At 34.5% G+C, this 21,904-nt stretch overlaps 3 protein-coding genes across 5 annotated transcripts in view; 2 read left to right on the top strand and 1 right to left on the bottom strand.

Annotated features, from left to right (window-relative positions):
• Nucleotides 1-298: 298 nt before the first annotated feature.
• Nucleotides 299-6,588, top strand: LOC143910058 (uncharacterized). Its single transcript, XM_077428413.1, has 3 exons — nucleotides 299-407; nucleotides 3,630-3,896; nucleotides 3,975-6,588. The coding sequence occupies exons 2-3, from the start codon at nucleotides 3,641-3,643 to the stop codon at nucleotides 4,826-4,828; spliced, it is 1,110 nt and encodes a 369-aa protein (XP_077284539.1). The 5' UTR covers nucleotides 299-407; nucleotides 3,630-3,640; the 3' UTR covers nucleotides 4,829-6,588.
• A 1,515-nt stretch (nucleotides 6,589-8,103) lies between these two features.
• On the top strand, nucleotides 8,104-20,355 carry LOC143910057 (uncharacterized). Of its 2 annotated transcripts, XM_077428411.1 has the most exons (9): nucleotides 8,104-8,167; nucleotides 8,266-8,402; nucleotides 15,543-15,694; nucleotides 15,772-15,845; nucleotides 15,919-16,158; nucleotides 17,293-17,396; nucleotides 17,472-18,950; nucleotides 19,027-19,418; nucleotides 20,028-20,355. In XM_077428411.1, the coding sequence occupies exons 3-9, from the start codon at nucleotides 15,583-15,585 to the stop codon at nucleotides 20,051-20,053; spliced, it is 2,427 nt and encodes an 808-aa protein (XP_077284537.1). In that variant the 5' UTR covers nucleotides 8,104-8,167; nucleotides 8,266-8,402; nucleotides 15,543-15,582; the 3' UTR covers nucleotides 20,054-20,355. The 2 variants fall into 2 exon arrangements, with proteins under 2 accessions (XP_077284537.1, XP_077284538.1); XM_077428412.1 differs by lacking the exon at nucleotides 8,104-8,167 and having other exon boundaries at nucleotides 19,027-19,218; nucleotides 20,028-20,354.
• A 730-nt stretch (nucleotides 20,356-21,085) lies between these two features.
• moody (G-protein coupled receptor moody) overlaps nucleotides 21,086-21,904 on the bottom strand; it is a 101,984-nt gene continuing 101,165 nt past the window's right edge. Inside the window, exon 9 of one of the 2 annotated variants that reach the window (XM_077426850.1) lies at nucleotides 21,086-21,849. In XM_077426850.1, coding sequence (XP_077282976.1) covers nucleotides 21,722-21,849 — 128 coding nt within the window. In that variant the 3' untranslated portion in view covers nucleotides 21,086-21,721. The remainder of the gene's footprint in view (nucleotides 21,850-21,904) is intronic. The other variant, XM_077426851.1, reaches the window with a different exon arrangement.

Genomic DNA, 21,904 nt, shown 5'->3' with positions numbered 1-21,904 from the left:
ATACATAAATGCCAAAAACAAATCGAGGTTTGTCTAGGAAAACTTTATTTTTTCGAATTATCGAGGTTTTTCGTAATAGGAAAATAGAAACTAAAATTTATTTACGCACACAACGAAATGAATATTCCGAAATGAGAACCCTCAAATTTTGACATCACACCGAAATATAATAAAAACACGCATTTTTTTGCAAAATATCGTCAACTGTCATTTTCAAACGGAATTTCATAAGCGTAGTGGGGCGCAAAAGAGCAACAGGCAGTGGATATCTCTGTCCCTGTCTAGCGCAAGAGTAAACCGCGGTGCGAGAGCGAGAGAGCAGACGGTGCGCGTCACTGTCGCTGGTGCCGCCAGCTGTGCTGCATCGCGTCGAGCCGGTCTCGATTGGGGCGCAGCCGCCTGCTCGGGTGAGTCGCCCCCCTGTGCGCCCCCTTTTACTGTTGCCCCCCTCGACCCCACTTTGTGTGATCACCTCTCGCTCTGACGTCACGAACGCACCCCTCGCGTCTTTGGCGTCGACGCGGCCGCTGCGTCCGGGTGCTCCGCCCCCTCTCCCCCCGGCCCCATTTTACGCCACTCTATCCTCACTCCGCATTCTATTCCTCGCCGTGATGTTTATTTTTATTCTTATTAGAAGCCATTTTCGCGTCGTTTTTTATGGAATAACGACACGCGTCCGCTGTCATTTTTCGCGCCAAATTCACGGTGTTTCCTGAAATTTTAGGCTTGTGCATTTTGTACACTTCAGTTAAGATTCTTATTTAGATTCTCTGGATGTTTGATTCGTACTGGAATATTTTCCCATTCACATTCACTTTATAATTGCAAGCTCTCAGGGAAACTTTGGCTTACAATACAGAAATATTCATATAACCGTTTCTGTAAATTAAACTATTCTTCAGACGAATTTTTCACTGACCACAGTAATTTATTTATTTATTGAAAAATTAATGCATAAAAATAAATAATAAATGTAACAAAATATCCGAGTCCAATTATAGATTTTTATAAATTACATAAAATGGTACATAGAGACAAACAATTGAAAAAGAAAAGAATAAAAACTAAAACATGACTAAATAGAACAGTGCATAACTAAACATAAAGTGATATAATATTGTATAAAGATTATATAATGGAAATAGAGATGGATCAATCAATCAAAACTCTCCCGATGGCAGTCCTGAATTGATGCAAGGAAATAACGAATAGATCAACGTCATTCAGCTCCCCGTTAAACATACGATATACACGCTGTAGATAGGAATATTTTAGGGAATTGGTTTTGAAAGGATTAAGTCAAAAGATTGCAACTTGTCTAGTATACCTAACTGGGATCCTGAAACCATCCATACTCTGTAAATCGGTACAGTCAAGGAAACCATTTAGGAGCTTAAAAAAGGAATGTAGCATCAGTGAGTCGTCGCCCGACAGAAAGATTGTAAAAGAGTAGGAGTTTTAAAATATCTGGAACAGTAGTATGGGCGTAGATAGGAAAACGGTTGCGTAAGGATTTGATTAATTTTAGTTGGACTTTTTCAATACAATTATTATGGGATATATAAAAAGGTGACCAGATAATTGAGGCAAATTCAAAGTGAGACCTTACAAGGGAAAAATAAAGTAATTTAAGTAGATGAGGATCATTAAAGGGTTTAGTTGAGCGGAGTAGGAATCCAAGAGATTTATATGCTTTATTAGTAATGAAGAAAATATAGGAAAGAATATGGGTATTACCCATATCTCTACCCCACTCCTTTCCTTTTGGGCATGCTTGGGTATAATTCCCTTGAACTTCGGAGAAACTTCTCATTAATTCGTTTCGTTCTCCTGCTCTTACGTGGTAATACGTCATGCCCGTTGTTGCTGGAGCAGTTGGGACTTTATGTCCCTAATCACTATGTGCGTGGTAGACATCATCATTTGCTGGCTGTACCTCCTGCCCGCACAGTCCTTTTTCGAATGGCTCCTATTCCAAGAGCTATTCGACTTCTTAATGAAATCGTTGCTGCCGAGACTGAATGTGATATTTTCCACCTTAGTGAGCGTAAATTGTCGGAAATTACTCTAACCCATTTATCTGGTAGTCTGCGCTCATCATTTTTTTCATGATTGATTGTGATTTATGAGTGAAATTTTGATTAACTCTCTTCCATTTGGGCCTTACAGGGATGTTTTGTATTTGTAGTTGTTTCTTACATATTTATTGAAACTGGCTGTAGGTGCAAGGCATTCCTTATGCTATATTTTATTTGATATTTTTACTTTATCTGTTATTATTAAATGCTATTTTTTATGTTTATGTATGGATGTATTTATGTTTATGTTTAATTGTTATTTTTTTTTTTTTGTTATATTTTTTGACCATTGTGGCGCTTTAGGAATTCCTGTTATGCCACAATGGTCTGTTTAGAATAAATAAATAAATAAATATTCAAAGTAATCAAGTTTATTTATTACACATTAGATGAGATTTCAATAGTTATGCTTCGATTTTGATCAACCCTTTGAGTGCTGACGTCTTTTCTGTTGAAATATTCGCCAACATTTCCAACTAGAATTATTTCGAAATCTAATAGAAAGCCGGTATAAAAATTCTAGCTAATCCAAACAAACCCTAGATAACTACCGGAGAGGATTTCGAGTTATGTAAAGGTGTGGTTAGACTATTATATCTTACAACAACATCAAATAAGCAAAAGAAGTCAATTAATGTATTTTTCCAAAACTAGTTCCATCTTCTTCATTGTTGTTAAAATGTAAAGCCACAATCTAAATGCCAAGCCACAATCTAAAATACTCAGCAGTTAAAAAGCCTTAGCGGGTAGTATTCTTGTTTACTTTGTACTCAAAATACAACGCCTATCGGCGTTTTTCAGGCCTATGGACTTGTTGACAAAACGCCAATCGGCGTTAGTCAGCATCAAAGGGTTAAAAATTAAAAATATATTTAAATCTACCAAATTTCTTATATTTTATAAATGAACATGTTTGTAAATTTTAGAATTTGTCTGATACATTTTACTGTATGGGATAATTTGAACCAAAAGAAAATGCAATACTTTTAAGCGGAAATTCTGTAAACAATATTTTAAATAGTCAAACTTTTAGTTGGTTACATTACACATATGTATAATAATAATATTTGAAAATAAATTTAATGATGTAATATGTACATTTCAAACTTTGGACATTTACAGTATTATTATAACGAAGTTCATATAAATGTTTTAATTTTGGATATTTGAATTTATCTAAATTTTATTTCATACACCTGATATGTTATGCTAATGACTTATCAATGATATGGGGTATAATTTCAAATTTGGAATAAAAATTGATATCATTGAATTGAACCTTGAAAAAAGATTGCACTAATGCATACATTGGTACACCCACTCAATCCGGAAATACTATATGTAATGTCTCCTTTCAACTGAAAGCGACTACGTGGGAGTCAAAGAGAGACTGACGCATTCAACCACATTTTTTATGGTTGTCCAGCGGTCTGCGTGATTTGCATCTATATACAAAGTTGTGACGCATGCAAGACTTCCAACCTTCAGAATCGTATTTGACTTGTCATCAATCGGTAACCACGTACTCAATATTCCTTGAATTGATTTCAGCCAATGATACGATGGAAGAAGACGAAGCAGGATGGAATCGGCGAAACACTCGTGCCGCTCTGGCCGAGATACCGCTGCATATAGACCAGATGCTTGTATCGCCTTTGCCATGGGCTCCCATGACGGCCATACCGACGCCTCCGTCTCCGGCTACACCCAGATATGCTCTGACTCCGAACACCCGCGACAACACACCTCCCAGCTTACCCTCATCGGCTAACATCAGCCCCACGCTACCTCCAGACGAACTTGTAATTCAACAAAGAGGTATAAATATCGGCATAGTAAACATTGAATAATAATGCGTAATACAATAATTTGATGTGTTGATATTGTTAATTGTAGGCCGGAAACGTATGCCGGTTGCTTGGTCTCCCGATATCGACTGTCGCAAATCTCCGTTTGTTCCATCTAGCCGTACTCCTCCGAAGTCGGCTCTTGGTTTAACAAATCCGACTAGGAATAGCATCGTTCTGCGTTCGTCGCCGAAGAAACGGGTCCTCTTGGCGGAATTTGATACGATGACTTCGGCTAGAAGATCGGACGGGCCGGATTTTTCAACTCCGACTAAACTGCGCAACCAAAGTCCGACCAAAGCCCCATCAACTCCGAAAAAGATGAAGCTTTGTTTAAATGACAACACAAGCCCACTGGACTTGGTGTTGAAAGGCATGAGTCATGAGCAATTGGTTGATATTATTAAGAATGTCGTTCAGAAGCATCCCAATTTGGAGCAGGAAGTCCGTGACGAACTTTCGCTGCCTGATTTGAAGCCGTTCGAAGAGAAGTTGGTTTATTTGAAGCGGAATATCTTCCGCAGTCTTCCCTCGTCTAGGCTCACTTCTAAGACGGATTCTCCCGCGTTCGCTAGGGCAGCTACCCACTTGGTCGCTTTCAAGAAACAGTTGGTTGAACAAGGACGAGTGTTGGTCGAGTCTCAGCATTGGAAGTCGGTGTTGGAGTATTCAGCCCTTTCGTGGACGTACGTTAGAGCTACCCCGCTTTGGGATAACCCACCCCATAACACCGTGCGCAGACAAAGCTTCAAGTATTTGGTCGGATTATGTATGAATGCACTGAAGAAAGGTCAATTCGAAAAATCATTTTTAAGGGATATTAAGGGGAAGATGGAGAATATGGCCTCTGACAGCGATGATATACAATTTTGTGTAAAATTGATAGACTCGCAGCTTAAATAAACGTAGCGGACTAACTAAACTTCTTTTTCGTTTACGAGCAAACATACCCGAATGGTTTAATATTCATTTTTTATTATTATTCATATATTTTCGTAAAATTTTAAAGGATGTGTGTTTTTTGTCTTACGACCGTTATTAATTTGTTGTCATGATTATTAACTTGTTGTCTAATTGTAACCTATCATATTTTTAAAGTGTGCATACCGTATATATGCCCGAACGATTGCTCAATAACTGTGGCCTTATTTTGTAATGATACATTTGGGTGCCATTATTTGCTTATTTACCAAGGTTGAAAGTCGGTTTAAGGTTCGCGTGTGCGGACCTCAAATGTCCATATAGTTTATGTAAAATATGATATTTGTATTTTGATAATTAATGTCATACACTTGGAATTGAGATCTTAATTGTAACTTAGAAATGCATTTATCGTGTTGCATTTGGAGCTGCCAATTTTCATCGTGGATAATTATTGTTTATTTAAAAAAAATAATTGTATGTTAAAGTCTAGTTATTTGATCAGGATGTATGTATATTGGTGAATTTTCCTAAATCCTGAGATTTTTATTTTAGATTTGGTTTGTTTTTGCACAAGTATTCAAATAGAACATTATTTTTTTTACAACATCTAACATACTTAATATGCATTCTGCTCTAATCCCATTTCAACCTATGATAATTGCATTGCATTGATTATTTATTTATAAGTTAAAATCTCTGTCGATTCTTTTTTTTTCTCATATCGAAATGTATACATTTTTGAGTTTTCTTAAAATGGTTGACATCCAAATTTAACTCTCAAATGTTCTTTATTAATAACCATATATTTAATATTATAATGTAATCATTACAATACCCTTACTAATTTAAGGTAAAATGAATAATGTTATTTGTAGATTTATGTGCCTTTGATGACTTCAACTAATGTTGTGCCTTAGTCCAGTAGAATAAGGAATTTGTCAAATAGTTGTCCTCGAAGGAAGTATTTTTTTTTTTTGTAATCTTGTATTTCTTCTTTTAAATTTCTATTTTATTTTGCAAGTGCAATGATTCATATTTAATAAATATTTTCTTGGCATATGTACTGTTGATAAAATTGACTAAATTACTTCTGTATTTCTTTCTCTTTTTGATTAAATGTTTTAAATATTTAAACATTTTCTTTATAAATATTCAATAAGTCAAAACTTGGCTCTAATTCTTTTCGCTGGTTTATTTATTATATTTAAAATTTTACATGGTAAAATGATTTTTTTATGTACCACTTTTATTTTGCATTTATTAGTTAATTTGGAAATTAAAATATATTTTCAATTTTAGCTCAAATTTTACTATGGCAAGTATAATTTTTCTTTGAAAAAAATTTATTTAATATTATTCTGATACAATAATTTATATTTGTGTAATGAGAGAGAGAAAGAGAGAGAGCAATGGTAAGGCTTCATTTTTGTATACATATTGCTGCGTCTCATATTTCCTGAAATTTTACGCTTTCATTATTATTACCTATATAATACAAAAGGTTGTAATTATTTAAATAAAATAAAAATTAAACATTTTTATGGCAACCTGTTTTTTATTTTCAATTTATATCAAAATAACAAAATGGAGGGAGGTAGTGATGTGTGTATGAAGTAGAGAGATGACAATTATATGGCATAACTAATCCAAAATGAGCTAATCTAATTAAAAAAAAGGTTTAGTATTTTGAAGAAAAAATTGGTTTTAGGCCAACAAAAAAGTAAAAAAGTTTGTCTATTAGATTAATGTTTTATTCTTTGATCATTATCTACTTTACCTTGAATGAAATCCACTAATATGACAAGAAAATAGCAGTCATGTGACTAAATTCTTTATACGTTGTGATCAAACGATTGGGCGATATCGTATTTTGCGGAATAATTCGTTTACCGTGAAATATAGCCAGTAAAATTTGGGGTTATAAGATCAAAAATTAGCAATTTATTAAACGATCAAATACACCGAACCCTCGATAAACTGATTTTATTTATGTAATATAAAATGTTGGCTTTCGTTATATATGTTGTTGTCATACATGTTGGTTCTCGTTAGCACAATTATTATACATGTTGCATTATTATACAAATACATGTGCAAACAGACCGTATTTGTACAAGTATGTACTTCATCTACCCATATTGAACAGTTGTATTTTTTCGCAAAAATACTTTCATAAAGCATAATAAAATAAGTGAAAAGAAAATAAGCATTTGACTCCAAATAGATGTTTCATTAAAGGGCCCACTTGGTCGGTCCTAGTCGTCTATATTGCCCCAACATGCCAGGACGTATCCAGAGGGAGGGCGATGGGAGCAATCACCCCCCCCCCCCCTAAATTTCATTGCCATTTGAAAATTATATATTGATTTAAAATACTTTTGTCGCGGCGTACAAAATTATCGTCTCTTTGTTACCTACAACTGGACAATCAATGCGCCAAACAGTTATTTGTCAGGTGTCAGGTACAACCTGGGTGATTCCCAGATTCTAGGAAGCAAGGACGGAGACGGATTCTCAATAGTATTAAAAAAGTGAATCGATACATTGTTTTTAACAGTCATTTTTATATATATATATATATAGATTTTCATTGTGTATTCATTGAATTTTTTTTATCACCCCCCCCCCCCCCTAGAAACTTTGATTGTTCGTTTGTGGGCCCCTTTACTAAAAGTTTAGACCAGTAGAAACTTAAAGATTTCGATCAGAAGTTTTTATATAAACAACAGGTTTCATATAAACAACTACAAATTGGCCTACTTTGCTTCCCCTCTGGAAAAACCTGAAATGACGTTCGTGAAAATAAGTGTACTAAGCAACATATTTAACGACAGCGACTTTTATCCATGCTAACAGCTGTTTTAAATGGTAAACAGACTACTAGTCATATGTAAACCATAAATGAAGATAAATAAACATAAATAAAAATAAACATAAAAAAATAAAACATAAATAAAAATCGGTCACGAGAAAATTGGTTGACCGATTTTAGGGTGTGACCAGTTTTCTCGTGACCAGTTTTAGTGTGACGGGTGATCACGTGTGACCGATCTAGAGCGACCGGTTGTCCTGTGACCGGTTCACATTTGACTAGTAATCACCGAACCATTTTAAGGTCTGTTCAAACCTATCCAGCACGACCCGTATCCTGCAGGTGTCATGCAAGTGCGGATAGTATTCTTTGGTACATTCTATATGGACGCGCATGAATGCGTAAATGCGCATGCGCGAAGGGGGTATGAATACGTCCATATAATGTACCAAAGAATACTATCCGCACTTGCAGGACACCTGCAGGATACGGGTAGTGCTGAATAGGTATGAACAGACCTTTAAATGTATTTTTTTAATTCAATATTTTATTTGTTTGAGAGCTCAGTAGCTGGCCGTGAATGTCGTTATCTGTTTCTGCGCAGGTAGTAGATAGATGTAAAATTGTAAACAGAGGCGAGCGCGAGCCGTGAGGTCGCCTCAGCTGTCAGTGGTCGCGGCTGTCGACCTCAGATGGTGATATCTGGCGACTTTCGCATGCCATTTCAGTGCCGACAAGCTGGTGGGTACTTCCAACCCCCTTCGTCCCGAATCGCCCCCTGTATCCTTTGAAAATTACCCCCCTTCTCTTATTCCATTGTCTGATTCACCTCGACCCCCTTCGCACGCCATACTCACATGCCTATTAATACAAATATAAACTGTATGATAATCTACTCACACACGTCTATAGGAGTAGCTAATGAAGGATTATAACTATATATTTATCTTGGTTCTTTGTCATATTTTATTCGATTTGAAAATACTGAATAATTATTCTATCGAATGTTTGAGAATTCTTAAACAGACACTATCCTGATCAAAATTTCAAGCATAAAGGCACATGACTATTCCCTATATATGTATATATTTAAATTTGACTACATATAATATATCAGTGCATGTCTACATTCTATTTATTCCATACAAATAATACACTCAGCTATCACTTATATACTTTGATTATTAGAAGTACAATATTATTATTTGTTCTATTTACATATGATTCATCAGACACCATTGTATATTCATTTCATATTTAGGTTGAAAGAAAACCTTATTTAAAGACCTTGAGCATTGTATAAAAAGACAATATGTTACGATAATTTGTCTATGCATGTAATTAATTTCAACAAGTGGGTGCTTGACTTTTTGTAAAGACTCGGTAGTCATAAAAATACATATAATATATAATACATTTCATTTAACTTGACAGTAAGAAGAATTTTTTTTGAATTCCTATAGAAATTATAATATGAATACATCTATTTATAGTTTTGAGTATAATAGTATATTTGAGCAAAACGCTATTAACATATGTATATGTAGCTTATCATCAAATAAGAGTCAAGATTCAAAGGCTATCTACTTCAGAGTCAAATGAAATAGGATGTATTGAAAAAACGCAAAGTAATTTAAAGGACATTTAAAAAAAATGCATTTATGTATGTATGTATGTACAAATATGAACGATTTTTCCGTCTGGTGATATCTTCATTGTATGGAGTCAAGATATGGACGCTGAAAAATAGAGAAAGGGACATTTTAGATGCCTTCGAAATGTGGTGCTGGAGGTATTCCATGGACACTTGACCATCTTCATCCTTAGAGAGATGGCAGTTTCGGAGAAACTCTCCACAAAATGTAGGAAAATAAGGATGTGGAGAGTCTAGAGAAGCTGATAGTCACCGGAACACTATAGGGAAGGTGAGCGAAAGGACGGTCTTCAAATAAAATGATCAGGCCGAATTAAAGAACTGACAGGATCGTCCCCAAACACTGCTTTCAATTTTGCATAGGATTTGGAAGAGTGGAGGCAGATCGTCTACCAGATTCCAGACGATATACTCTGATTAATCAGCAGCATAGATCAATAATTAGCGTGTAATGCTTTCAATTGTGCGGTCACTGGTTCAATTCCTAGCTGTGCTGCTGGCTTTTGGATATGTTACTCCAAGGTCGATCCTTTCTAAACAGAATTCACCAATTTATCTGATTTCATTGAAACTGATCCAACAATTTGTCAACCCTGTCCTATTTCTCGTAAAATTCGAGTTTACAGCATCTGGAATTAGTTGAATTATAAATAAAATGCTGTAAATTTTTCCATAGATGTCTCTATGATTGTTAACCCTTTGTGGCCCAACCTTTTTTTTGACGTATTTTAACATATTTTCTGGGATTTATGGGTTCATAGGAATAAAATAAAGATAAAAAATTATTTATTTATAATAACATAGAAAAATGGTGGTTCCACAGTGGAACCACTGGGCCACTGGCCACTTTAAATTATTTGTGGAATAGCTTGAAACAATTATTTTTATCACTAAGACATAGTCCCATTAATATATTAATCCCTTTTAATTGCTTCATTTCTGCCATATTCGTTTGCAGAGTCTTCTGGTTACCAATTTTTTTTTGTATATCATACAAATTTGTTTCAAAAACAATATTTTGAATCAACTCTTCGGGAAAAAATTGAAGAAACACATCAGTGGGTGATTCAATATTATTGCCTCATTTTTTGGCCACAATGACAACAAATTTATTTTGGATATTATTCCGAGCACCTCTTCCCCATATAATTCGTTGCTCACCACATATCGACTTTAGTGGAAGTTCATCTTCGTTTTCTCAAATTTCATCATCTTCATCATGCTTCTCGTGCCCGTCATCACCCCTGTTCTCCAAAATAGTGGGATCACCTATCTCACCTATCTAAGTCCATCAGATGCCAAAAATTCACAATCAGATGTATTTCTGCCAAAAGGTCATTCACACAAAGATTCTCAAATTCAGTAAATGACCATTGCAGTTTAACTGATATAAATATTTGATAAACATGCCGTCAAAATAGAGATAATTGTAAAAATTCAATATGGGGGTCCCACTGTGGGACCCCCATATTGAAGCTATGAAATAGTTATAAAATGTGCGAGGTATATGTATTTATTTGTATCATTTAGTTGACGCTAATATAGAAGTATAAAAACACATAGTAACATACCTGCCATCTTTGATAATAAAGTAATTATTAATGTTTTTCTTAACCGTGATATTCACTTACGCTCTTGCCGAAAGTCAAAAGTCAACTAACGACAAGTTTTTTCTTGAACGAAAGAATAAATATTTCCCACGAACGCTAAATGTCTCTGGTAACGCTAAAATCGAAGTGGTATCGAAATGCAACCATTGGGACACTAGGAAAAAAATAATGAAGTTGTGGTTCTTCCACGGCACCACTGGGACACAAAGGGTTAATCGATTTTTGTATTTATTTTATTTTTTACATATGTATGTACATATATACCAAGAAGCCCTGACAGGTAGACCCCAATGTGCCTTCCTAGACAATTAAAAGCATTTTTATTACATAAATCACTGTATTTCGAGAGGCTGAAGAACACAAAATTAAAAATTAATTAATCAATCAATGAATTAATCCATTGAGACATCTATGGATTTAGACTTGTACAAAATTTTTTACATATTGTACACAAATCAAATTCAGATATTTATGACAGCGGGTAGGATGATTTTTGCCAATTTGAGGAACCGCTTCAACAATGAAAATCAGATAAATTGGCAAACTCTGATTAAAAACGATCGCCTTGGAGTTACAAATATCCAAGTTTTACCAGCAGTATTAATTATTAGCACGGGATCGAATTCGTTAATCTCTCAGTGCTAGAGGTTGTGATTTCTCGACTTTTTTTGATTCTCGAGATTCGAGAATCTCCTTTTCTCGGAATATTTGAATCTCGAGATTTGAGAATCTTATTTTCTCGAAATATTTGAATCTCGAGAATTCGAGATTTTCTTTTTTTGTTTCTCGAGATTCTCGAGAATTCTCGAGAAAGTATGATTTTTTTTTTTAACGTCTTGAACTCTGAAAGCCACTATAGTGGCTTTCGGATATTCGGCTGCCAGCTCGGAAAGCCAGTATAGTGGCTTTGTTAAGCGGCTACTTTGGAGCTTTATTTTTAATATACATTGGCAAATTTTTGAAGGTTTTATTTTACAATAGTGTACTTAAAGGATACGAGATGCTAGAAAATGTATAAATAGGATAATTACAGTAAAGGGCTAGCGTCTATATTGTTTCTAAGAATATTTGCATTCTTTACCTGCTTCTACATTTGAGTGTGCCGTTTTATTTGGGCAGTCGGTATCGATACATTGTGCTCTAAGAAGCTATTTTCGGTGGGGTGACCATAATTTTACATAATGATAAAAACGCGAAATATATTTTGCACCATGAATCAATTTAATTAAAGTTCTACGGAATATACATATGATGTGATAACGACGTGCTCGGTAATATTAGTGCATATGGTGAAATAATAAATACTAGTGTTGGTAACATTGAAATTTCAGTTTTTAAACTGTTAGTTAAAATCACATTTTCTATTCGTTACCTACTAGAAAACTTCCAACACCTAGAAGACTTCCAAAATGATTGTGATAGTGATGATAACTATTTTGTATTTGATAATGTAGAAAATTTTGACAGTGGAAGTGACATTCAACCACAACCAAGTAAATAAAGCGCTATGTTGATACCGTTGAGCGATAGTGAAGATGATATCAGAGATACAAACAGTGATTTTTTGAGTAATCATATTTCGATAAGATAGGTCGATTTTAAGTAATCATATTTTCAACCAAAAAAAAATTATTTTTCGGTTGAAAATATGTTTTTTAGGAGTGTCTTCAAAAGAGATCGTTTTTACAAATATTTCGGATATTACAACTCAAAAATAATAATGTAGAACACAATGGCTTTTTGAATCATTTAGATGCTAAATGCAGACAATTAATTATACCGTGCAGAGACATAGTGGTCGATGAGTCCGTCGTGAACTTCAAAGGCAAGATTTGTTTGAAAAGTGTAAAAAAAATAGTGATCAAAAACACCGTGTATCTGTTAAATCTAATCTTTTCGTCTTTGCCCGCCTTCTGGGATGATCCAGCTTTTTTTTTCGATGTGTCCTACAAGTAGGTAACGAATAGAAAATATGATTTTAACTAATGGTTTAAAAACTAACCAATAGACACTTTATGAGGGTGGGTACGCATTAAAATACAATGAGTAAACAGACAATAGCTTTGCATCCTTGGACCCAAACTGCCTAACGAACTATAGGGTAGGTATGAAAACATTTCTATAGGCATATTTTAAAAGTTTCTAGTAATAAAACTCATTTATTATACAAAACTGCTGTCATAAATAATACAAGAAATGTAAAACTCATCATTTAGTTCGATTTGGTAATTATGATGGTTTGAAATAATTGAATTTAGTGACTATATTCGAAAAATGCTATCCCAATTCAACATCATGTTATTATGGTCACAATTGAAGACGAACAGATAGTCCCAAAATAACTGAGCATAAATTTTAGTTATTATCTAAACAAAAAATTGCGTATTTTTTGTTAAAATTAATTCACCAATTTGATCTTCGACATAATTTAATAATATGAACAAATAAAATTAAAAAAAAAATCATATAATTTTTTCCATCCTAGAGTAGACTAGTGGTGAAGAGAAATTCCAATAAGAGTGCAAAGTGTTAATATAGTGAATTGATTTTTTTAGCATATAAACTTGACAACATACAAAAATCAAAAGAACACAAACACTACATACATACATATGTATATTATATCAGGGGTTTACAACTTAATTAAAGACATGATGAAAGAAAGATATAGAGAGATATAATAGAACATTGAAAAGAAAAAAAAGTAAAATTATATAAAAAAAATATTATAAAAGAAGGCATGAAAAGAAAATAATTAGTAATAAAGGAGGTAAGTGAAAATATACAAAAGTAATTTAAAATAGTAAAAATAACAATATGTATAAAAGAATTTTATAAAATTCCCAGTGTTGCTACCCGGCTTTGCCCGTGTTTTTGTGACCGGACAAATAATAAAAATACTGACCTTCTATGCATATTAAAATACTGACTATAAATTGATTAATATCTAAGGAACAAATACTCGAATAAATAAATAATAAATCAAAAATCTTTGTTTTATGTGTGTTAAGTGGGGTCATATTGTCAGTGAAAATATATTTTCACTAGCGTTTTAGTGATATCATAACCGAATACTTTCGCACTAGTGACTAGTACCTACATGCACATACATATGTATATGTAACTTAAAAATGGTGCGATTTCGTTGTAACATGTGTATATGTACTTATATGATGACCGAATAATAACTTACCGGACAAATAATAAAAATACTGACCATCTATACATATTACAATACTTCACAAAATTATTTACGAGTTAACAAGTATACAAATCAGTCAGTTTATTGAGCAAAAATATGTAGTGATAATTTAAGAATATTCTCGATATTTTCGAGATTCTAATAAACGATTTCTCGAGATACGAGAATCTCGAATTTTCATAATAAAATATTATCGAGAAATGAGAATCTCTAAATTTTACAATAAAATATTCTCGAGAAACGAGAATCAAAATTTCTCGAGAATTCTCGAGAAATCTCGAGACGAGATTTCTCGATCACAACCTCTACTCAGTGCTAAACATAAATGCAGCCACCGAGACATACTGCTGCTTACGTACAATTTTTGACCATAGATGTCATGTAGAATAAAAAATGGGTGTATACCTGTGTAAATAAATATGGTTCTGGCTATTTGCAGGTACTATATCTGCGAATCATTGGCTATTTGCAGGTACTATATCTGCGACAGGCGCAAAGCATTCTGCGCATGCGCGTGAACTGACACTGTCAGCGTGTTTACTGTTAAAATTTTGTTTTAAACCTCTTAATATTTAGTTCGAACTTGTAAAGTGACGTAGAGTAAAAAAATATAATCCAAATTAGTTAATATTATTAATTGTTAGAAAATTATTATCATATACAATGCATAATACCTACATACAAGTACAAGCCGCGAACTAGCTAAATGCTATAAATTTATTATAATAACGTGCGAAATTTATTGCGATTGATTAAACAAGTCTAGCATACATTAAAAGTAAGAAATTATAATCGGATTATAAGTTCACGCGCATGCGCAGAAGGCTTTGCGCCTGTCGCAGATATAGTACCTGCAAATAGCCAATAATTCGCAAATATAGTACCTGCAAATAGCCACAACCAATAAATATACGATTTTCAGCGTTGAGCAAATGAGACAGAAAAGAAGATGGGATGATTTATGTTGCATACAATGTTACATATACATACATACAAATTCAAAATGCAATCACTTTTTAAGTCTTGTTGTTGGGTTTCTCAAAAGTACCAAACAATTCACATCACATTTATTGACTTAGTTATATATAGAACTAGATAAGTTCAAATGCTCTAAGATTTTTCTCTATAAACTGATTCATAAGTATTCACATTTGAACAATGCATAGTATAATTTTTAAATCTTATATATGTTTTTCTTTAGGCTGTATGCTAATTTTTCGGTACAATGGCGATCAATTATTGATTTGTTCAGCGCGCGTGAATAACTTTCATCACTTTCTACCGTTAATCGTGTTCCATTTTTGTTGTAAATCAACGAGATGATTGTTATAGCATTGTCGACTGTAATGTGATTTCACTTTCTTCGTGAAAAACTACTGGAACATTCGTATTATGAATTTTGTTTTTTGTTTCAGTATAAGCATGTTTGCATTACGACAATAGCGTTAATCCATTATGGAACGTTTATCGCATGATTTGAATCTCGCTTTAGAGGAAAGCAACTGCGGTAAGCAAGGACGTAAAAAGTTCGGACTCAGACGGAGGACAAGATCCACTGGAAATTTGCGTTAGTTTTTATTATTATCAATTTAATATATGTCGTACGAAACTGTTTCATTGATTGAAATTTTATTTGATTTCCAGCCGCTTCTTGCGTCATCGGCATCGGTGAAGACGGAAGCTCGAGTAGTCCACATCAACCTGCCATAGTTTCAAACGTTTGTTGTTGTCACTGCTTTGGAATGTTGAGAATTCTAAAGATCAACGTTTTATATGTTTGTATGTTTGCAGGTATTATCCGATTCGGACGATCCACAGTTGAATCAATTGCAGCAAGGAAATTCAAAAAATAGGTCGTCGCACTTTTGCCCTGGTGGTAACTTCGAATCTGATTCGTTCAATGAGAATTTTTCTCCGGCCAAACCCCCGAATGCTCGTCGTAAAAGGAAATTCAAGAAAATGGCAATAGACTATCCGGATACTTGTAATGGAAAATCCTCACCGCCGTTGATTATGGCCTCGTCTCCACATGTAAAATATGCTCTAACCCTTTGAATGCTGACCGAAGTTGATCGGCGTTTTGCCAACAAGTCCATGGGCCTGAAAAACGCCGATAGGCGTTGTATTTTGAGCATGTACAAAGTAAACAAGAATACTACCCGCTAAGCCTTTTCAGGTAGCATTGAATATAAAATGCATTGAACATGGGTTGTGTAATCCGTGTCATTTATTTGTCAATGTTTATAAAGTCTCGTTTACACTGGAATTTTTGAATTTATAACCATAGCATATAACTGCTGATTATTTTAGATTCTGGCTTGGCATTTAGATTGTGAGCATTACATTTTAACAACAATGAATAAGATGGAACTAATTTTGGAAAAATACATTCATTAACCGTTTGCCCGCGGCAGTCTTCTATGGAAGCTTTGCACGACAAGTCTGTAGCGCGGCTGTCTTCCATAGAATTTCTGAACTTTGCACGGGATTTTGAGCCTTATATGCGCCTATTTAACTGTTTTAAGGTTCAAAATTGCTTGAATATATTACTGAGAGTTGAATGCCATCTATTCAATTTGCTTAAAATGCATATATACCAGTCAAACTTAGTTTTTTGTGGAACCATACTGAAACCTCGTTTATGTGACGTCACGTTTGTTGAATACGTCTCAATTGTACGAAGAATGATTATTTGACAATTAAGCCAAAACTACGAGATATATTATGTATTTTATTGTTTAAAATAATACTTTGTGTTAATTAACATATCTGGTTAGTTGAGTAAATATTAAATCTGTATTTAAGGTCGAAAACTCGATTGCCAAATTCGCGAAACAGGTGCCGCGTACTGGGTTTGTTCACTATATTTATTGCCGCGGGCAAAGGGTTAATAGACTTGTTTTGTTTATTTTATATTGTTGCAAGATATAATAGAGAGTCTAAACACACCTTTACAAAACTCGAAATCTTTAAGTTATCAAAGGTATAGCTACAATTTTTATACCTGCTTTCTATTGGATTTCAAAATAATTCTAGTTGGAAATGTTAGCGAATTTTTCAGCGTGGTGGGCTTTCAATATAAAAAACGTCAGCACTCAAAGGGTTAATTTAATCATTTTATAATTAACATTATATAATGTAATTTATATTATTTTTGTTTTTTAGATAAACGTTGTTCAGAATTGTTCTGTTTTGAATCTGCAAGGCTCTACACCGTTTACGCTTATAACAAAAAAGAAAAGAATATTTAAACATGGTTGTCAAGATGGGTTAGTTCATATTTAATAAATATATTGTAACTATCGATTGTTGTTTTAAATATTTAATGTGTGTTTTATTTTTAGACATCGATCGAATATGTTCTGCGGTAAACGTAAATGGTCACACAGAGAGAGGAGTGAACTCGGCGAAATGAGAGAACGCTCTTTCAGCGGAGGTTGCGCTTCAAAATCGTATTTTTGCGGAAAGTCAACGTCGAAATCGTTTTTAGATTTTAAAAATTCCAAGAAATATTTACCAATTGATAAAGTTCCCAAATTTAAAGACAAATTTTTGGCGCCTGTTAAGAATGCTGGTGTTAAAAATGAATTGGAATCGGCTCTTCAGAGTATAACGTTGTCGTCGTTCGCTCCGAATCATTTGCCGGGAAGCTCTTCTTTTAATTTCGTCTATCGACCTCCGGCCACGACCTGTGAAAGTATTCCTATTTTCGGTAAACCGTCTGACAAACCACTGTCAGTCTTCACTGTTCCTTCATTTGCTCTGCCTGAAAGCGATGCGAAGAATCAAATCGTCAAGTCAACGAAGAAACACGACAAGTCTCACGGCAGGAAACATAAATCACACCATAAATCGTCCGAAGGCAAACTGCGAAATCCATTACAGTTCGATGATCCAAACATTGATATGGATTGTTCTATCACTAACGAGGCTGTGAGCTCGAGTTCTATAAGCAGTAGCGATTCTGAAGGCGTCGTCACGAATGATAGTGATAGAGAAGGCGACGATGAGTTGACCGATTGGCCAGGAAACGAGGAAATATCTTCATTTAATAAGAATCTAAACATCAAAGTGCAAAAACCAATCGTCAACGGGCCGTTGAAGATGACCTTGCAGCAGATAGTAAAACCGTTTTCGAAAAAGGAAAAGTTCCTGCCAAAGCTAGGACTCAGCAGTTGTAAGAATAAGACTGATACGATGGTACAGAGGACTGTGCACGTCGAAGTGCACGCTGAAATGGATTTGATGGACGACGATACAATGATGTCCAATTCCGGCTCCGTCTTGGACACATTCTCGAATTGCATCACGTCGCTCAACGACTCGACCCCATTGGCTTATACGAGTTTTGCCGATGTGAAGAACGCCGGTCTGTTGAATAACAACGCCAATGAAGCGTTTTTTCATTCGTTCCAAGCGCTCCAAGACACCGGGAAGCTACACATGAACAAAGACAATGAACAGTATATACCGAGGACGAATTTCACTTTACAAAAGACATCTTCGAGTGATTTAAACCTGAGCGAAAAGTCGCCTCAAAGCGATCATTGCTATAGTGAACATTCGGCGTGCTTCGGCACGCCGGCCGTTCGAAAGCTAAGAGCCGGATGTCGGAGGTTGAGAGACGAACGTCCCGGTTTTGCCATCACCAGTGCAGCTAACGAACAATTGTCTAGATTCCTTCAAGATTCGTGTCAAGACGAGCTGAAGCTTCCGTGTTTCAATAACGATCAGGAAGAGAGGGAAAAGTTAGCTTCTTTGGCGAAGTTGTATTCGTTGGATATGAGCGTAGAGTTAGGAAGGCCCGTCTTGAGAAAGACAAGGTACCTTGAACTAAAACATTATCAATTTGTATAAAACCAATCTTGTTTATTTTATTATACTTTTCGAATTTTTCAGCAACACTACTCAGTCGGTACGTGTTGAACATTCGAGACTTCACTGCCAGCGGTTTTTATCATTTTCTAAGTTCAAAAGGCGTTGCTATGACCCAGACTGCACGTCGGAGCAATTGTTTGCCTTGCCGTTAGACGTGTGCCAACCGGCCATTGAGGCGAACAAACAACCGTCGCTGCCCATCGATCCTGAAATGTGTGGGTCTTCGACAAATAAAAGCGTGATTTACTCCCAAGAGCCCTTTCCGGCTTTGGCCAAAGCGCCGACACTAAACGACTTATCCCAGTCCCAAGACTACGATCAAGGTTTCTCCGAACCCAGTCTGAGAAACAGTCCTCATTTGGACGTGAGCGACGAACTAAAATCGCATAACAAAAGCGACGGCGGCTTCTCAAGTGATTAATTATATTTTAAACATGTGATTTTATATTCGGAAAGATTTTCAGTAGTATTCTAGAGGTTTCGATCAATCTTATATACATATATATATATTATACGTAATACTAAAATAACACTTCTTTGATATTTGATAGATGATCTATACAAAATATTTGGAGATTTCTAACCGTGACGTTTTTACTAATTGTAATATACATATATACAATACACTCCACATAATTTATATAAAAGTTATTAGTGTTGAAATATCAATTTTGATGCACCGATAAATTTTAATTCATATCTGTATACGTTTCCAATTTCGAATAAGTCAATGTGCGTAGAATCTGTAGTGTCGATGGTGTGTATTAATAACTATTATTTTTATGTTGTATGTTTATTTGATATATATTCTATACGTAGCTTACTTAAATACTTACGTTCACTCTCTCATCCGTGTCGAATAATGTGATAGCAGCAAGAACTGTGATAATCAGTTTATTTTTATAAATAAACACTTGCAAAAATATTACCGATGAACTAACTTACCAAATTTTATTTAGTAATCTGCCAATACTCCGCTTTTTTGTAGTAATGATAATTTTGTTTTTGTATTTTATTTACAGAAATACTCTCCGATTCAGTCGATTAATAGCGCTAAGGAGGCAAATAATTTCCTTCGGAATACATGATGGTTGATTTGATTGTATGTAATAATGTGTGTTTTCAGTGTATTATGTTAATTGTATTTATTTCACGTGTAGTGGAAGTATGATTGTTTGAATAAATGATGTAGTTTTAAATGAAACTGTACTGATGCTGTCGCTTTTTATTTTATTTTGCCATACAATATGATCAACGTGTACTAAAAACACATTTTATATTCTCACTATGAATTCTGTGTTAATTTATTTTATTCGATGGAAAATAAATCTATATTGATGTTCTAAATTGATTTATTTTTTATTTTTACCATTCAAACCTTATACAATCATGTCATATATGTAATATCGCTATTCTGTGTGTCTGTCTGGGATAACGCTCGCCGTACTATAATAGTCGTTTCGATTCGACATACATATGTACTTCTTCTTCACGTCCTCCCAGAACGTCGGCAACTAGATGTCCCATTCGTACTTTGTCAATAGTGCCCAGGTGCTTAGCCGTACCACTGCCGAAGATTATCTATCCAAGGTGTTTTTAACATATGTACGTTACAGTTAAACCACTGCCAGTAAACGAATATAATAACAAAATAAATAAACTTCTATATATACTGTTGGCTACCAATGTTTCCTCTAGGCGTATAGACGGCGCTAAATCTCTGAGCGTTTACCGCCATCTATTGAAAATTTAATTAATTAATTTTTCTATTGGTATTTTATACTGTTTATATTAACAATTAAATATATTTAAAAGGTAAAAAATTCGACCGGGTGCAGATCGAACACAGGACTGACACTTTTATTTAATAGCTTAATATGCTAACACCCATGCGATGAAATTTCATCGGGTACAACACTAGTCTTATTTATAAAATAAAACCTTTGTGTGTAATTCGTTTCTGATTGGCTGTCATCAAATTCGTTTCTGATTGGCTGTCATCAAATTCGTTTCTGATTGGCTGTCGCTAAATATTCATTTTTTTCGATTCAAATAAATTTAATAAATAAAAAATAACAATTGAATGCTTACTATTAGATTAGCCATGTTTATTCGATTTACATTAGAACTACTAATAATAATGAAACTATAATATATTTTCAACAATTTATTTGTACAATAAATAAATAATGACTTTGAAACATTGAAACAATTTTATTCCCATGCGTTATCGATGAACTATAAATGTACACAATTACCATTTCCTTCGATATAAACATATAAATGCATTATTGGAATGTTAAAAACTTAATTAAACTGTTCTATATAACAATTCTAATAACATAATATGTATATAGGAATGCATTTACATACATATACATATAATAATATAATATTAAATTAAAACCAACAGACTAGGAATTTATTTAAAATGTGTATATATACAAACCTATGACTAAATAATCTGACTTATTCAGAATGGTATTGTGCTTTCATGATTTCTTAATCAGTGGGCCATTCGAGAGCACGTTTCATACTTAATGATTTTCGATTTGATTAGCTCTCGGTGCGGTTCTAAATCCCATATGCGTCTATTGGTGTTTCTTCGCTTTTCTTTCAGTTGTACTTAGAAGCTCGGCTAGCTCTCATTGTAGCTGACGGGCTTGACGGGTGCTCCGGCTCCGCGAAGCACGCTGCCAAAGGGTTATCAGATCCTTCAGAAGGAGACCTGCGCACTACCTTGGACCGGTGCGCGTCTCTCCAGCGGCACTGGAGCCAAAGAAACTTGGCTCACCATGGTGCGGCTGTGGTTGTAGCTGTATCCGAGTTGCTCTTTCGATTTCTCTACAACAAATTCCAAAAAAATCTAAATAACACAGTACATATGCTGTATGCAATT

This window comes from Arctopsyche grandis, chromosome 3 (genome assembly GCF_051622035.1).
Source record: "Arctopsyche grandis isolate Sample6627 chromosome 3, ASM5162203v2, whole genome shotgun sequence".
Taxonomy (NCBI): Eukaryota; Metazoa; Arthropoda; class Insecta; order Trichoptera; family Hydropsychidae; genus Arctopsyche; species Arctopsyche grandis.
Note: the sequence above shows the minus strand (reverse complement) of the source record. Positions and strands in the feature narration are given on the sequence as shown.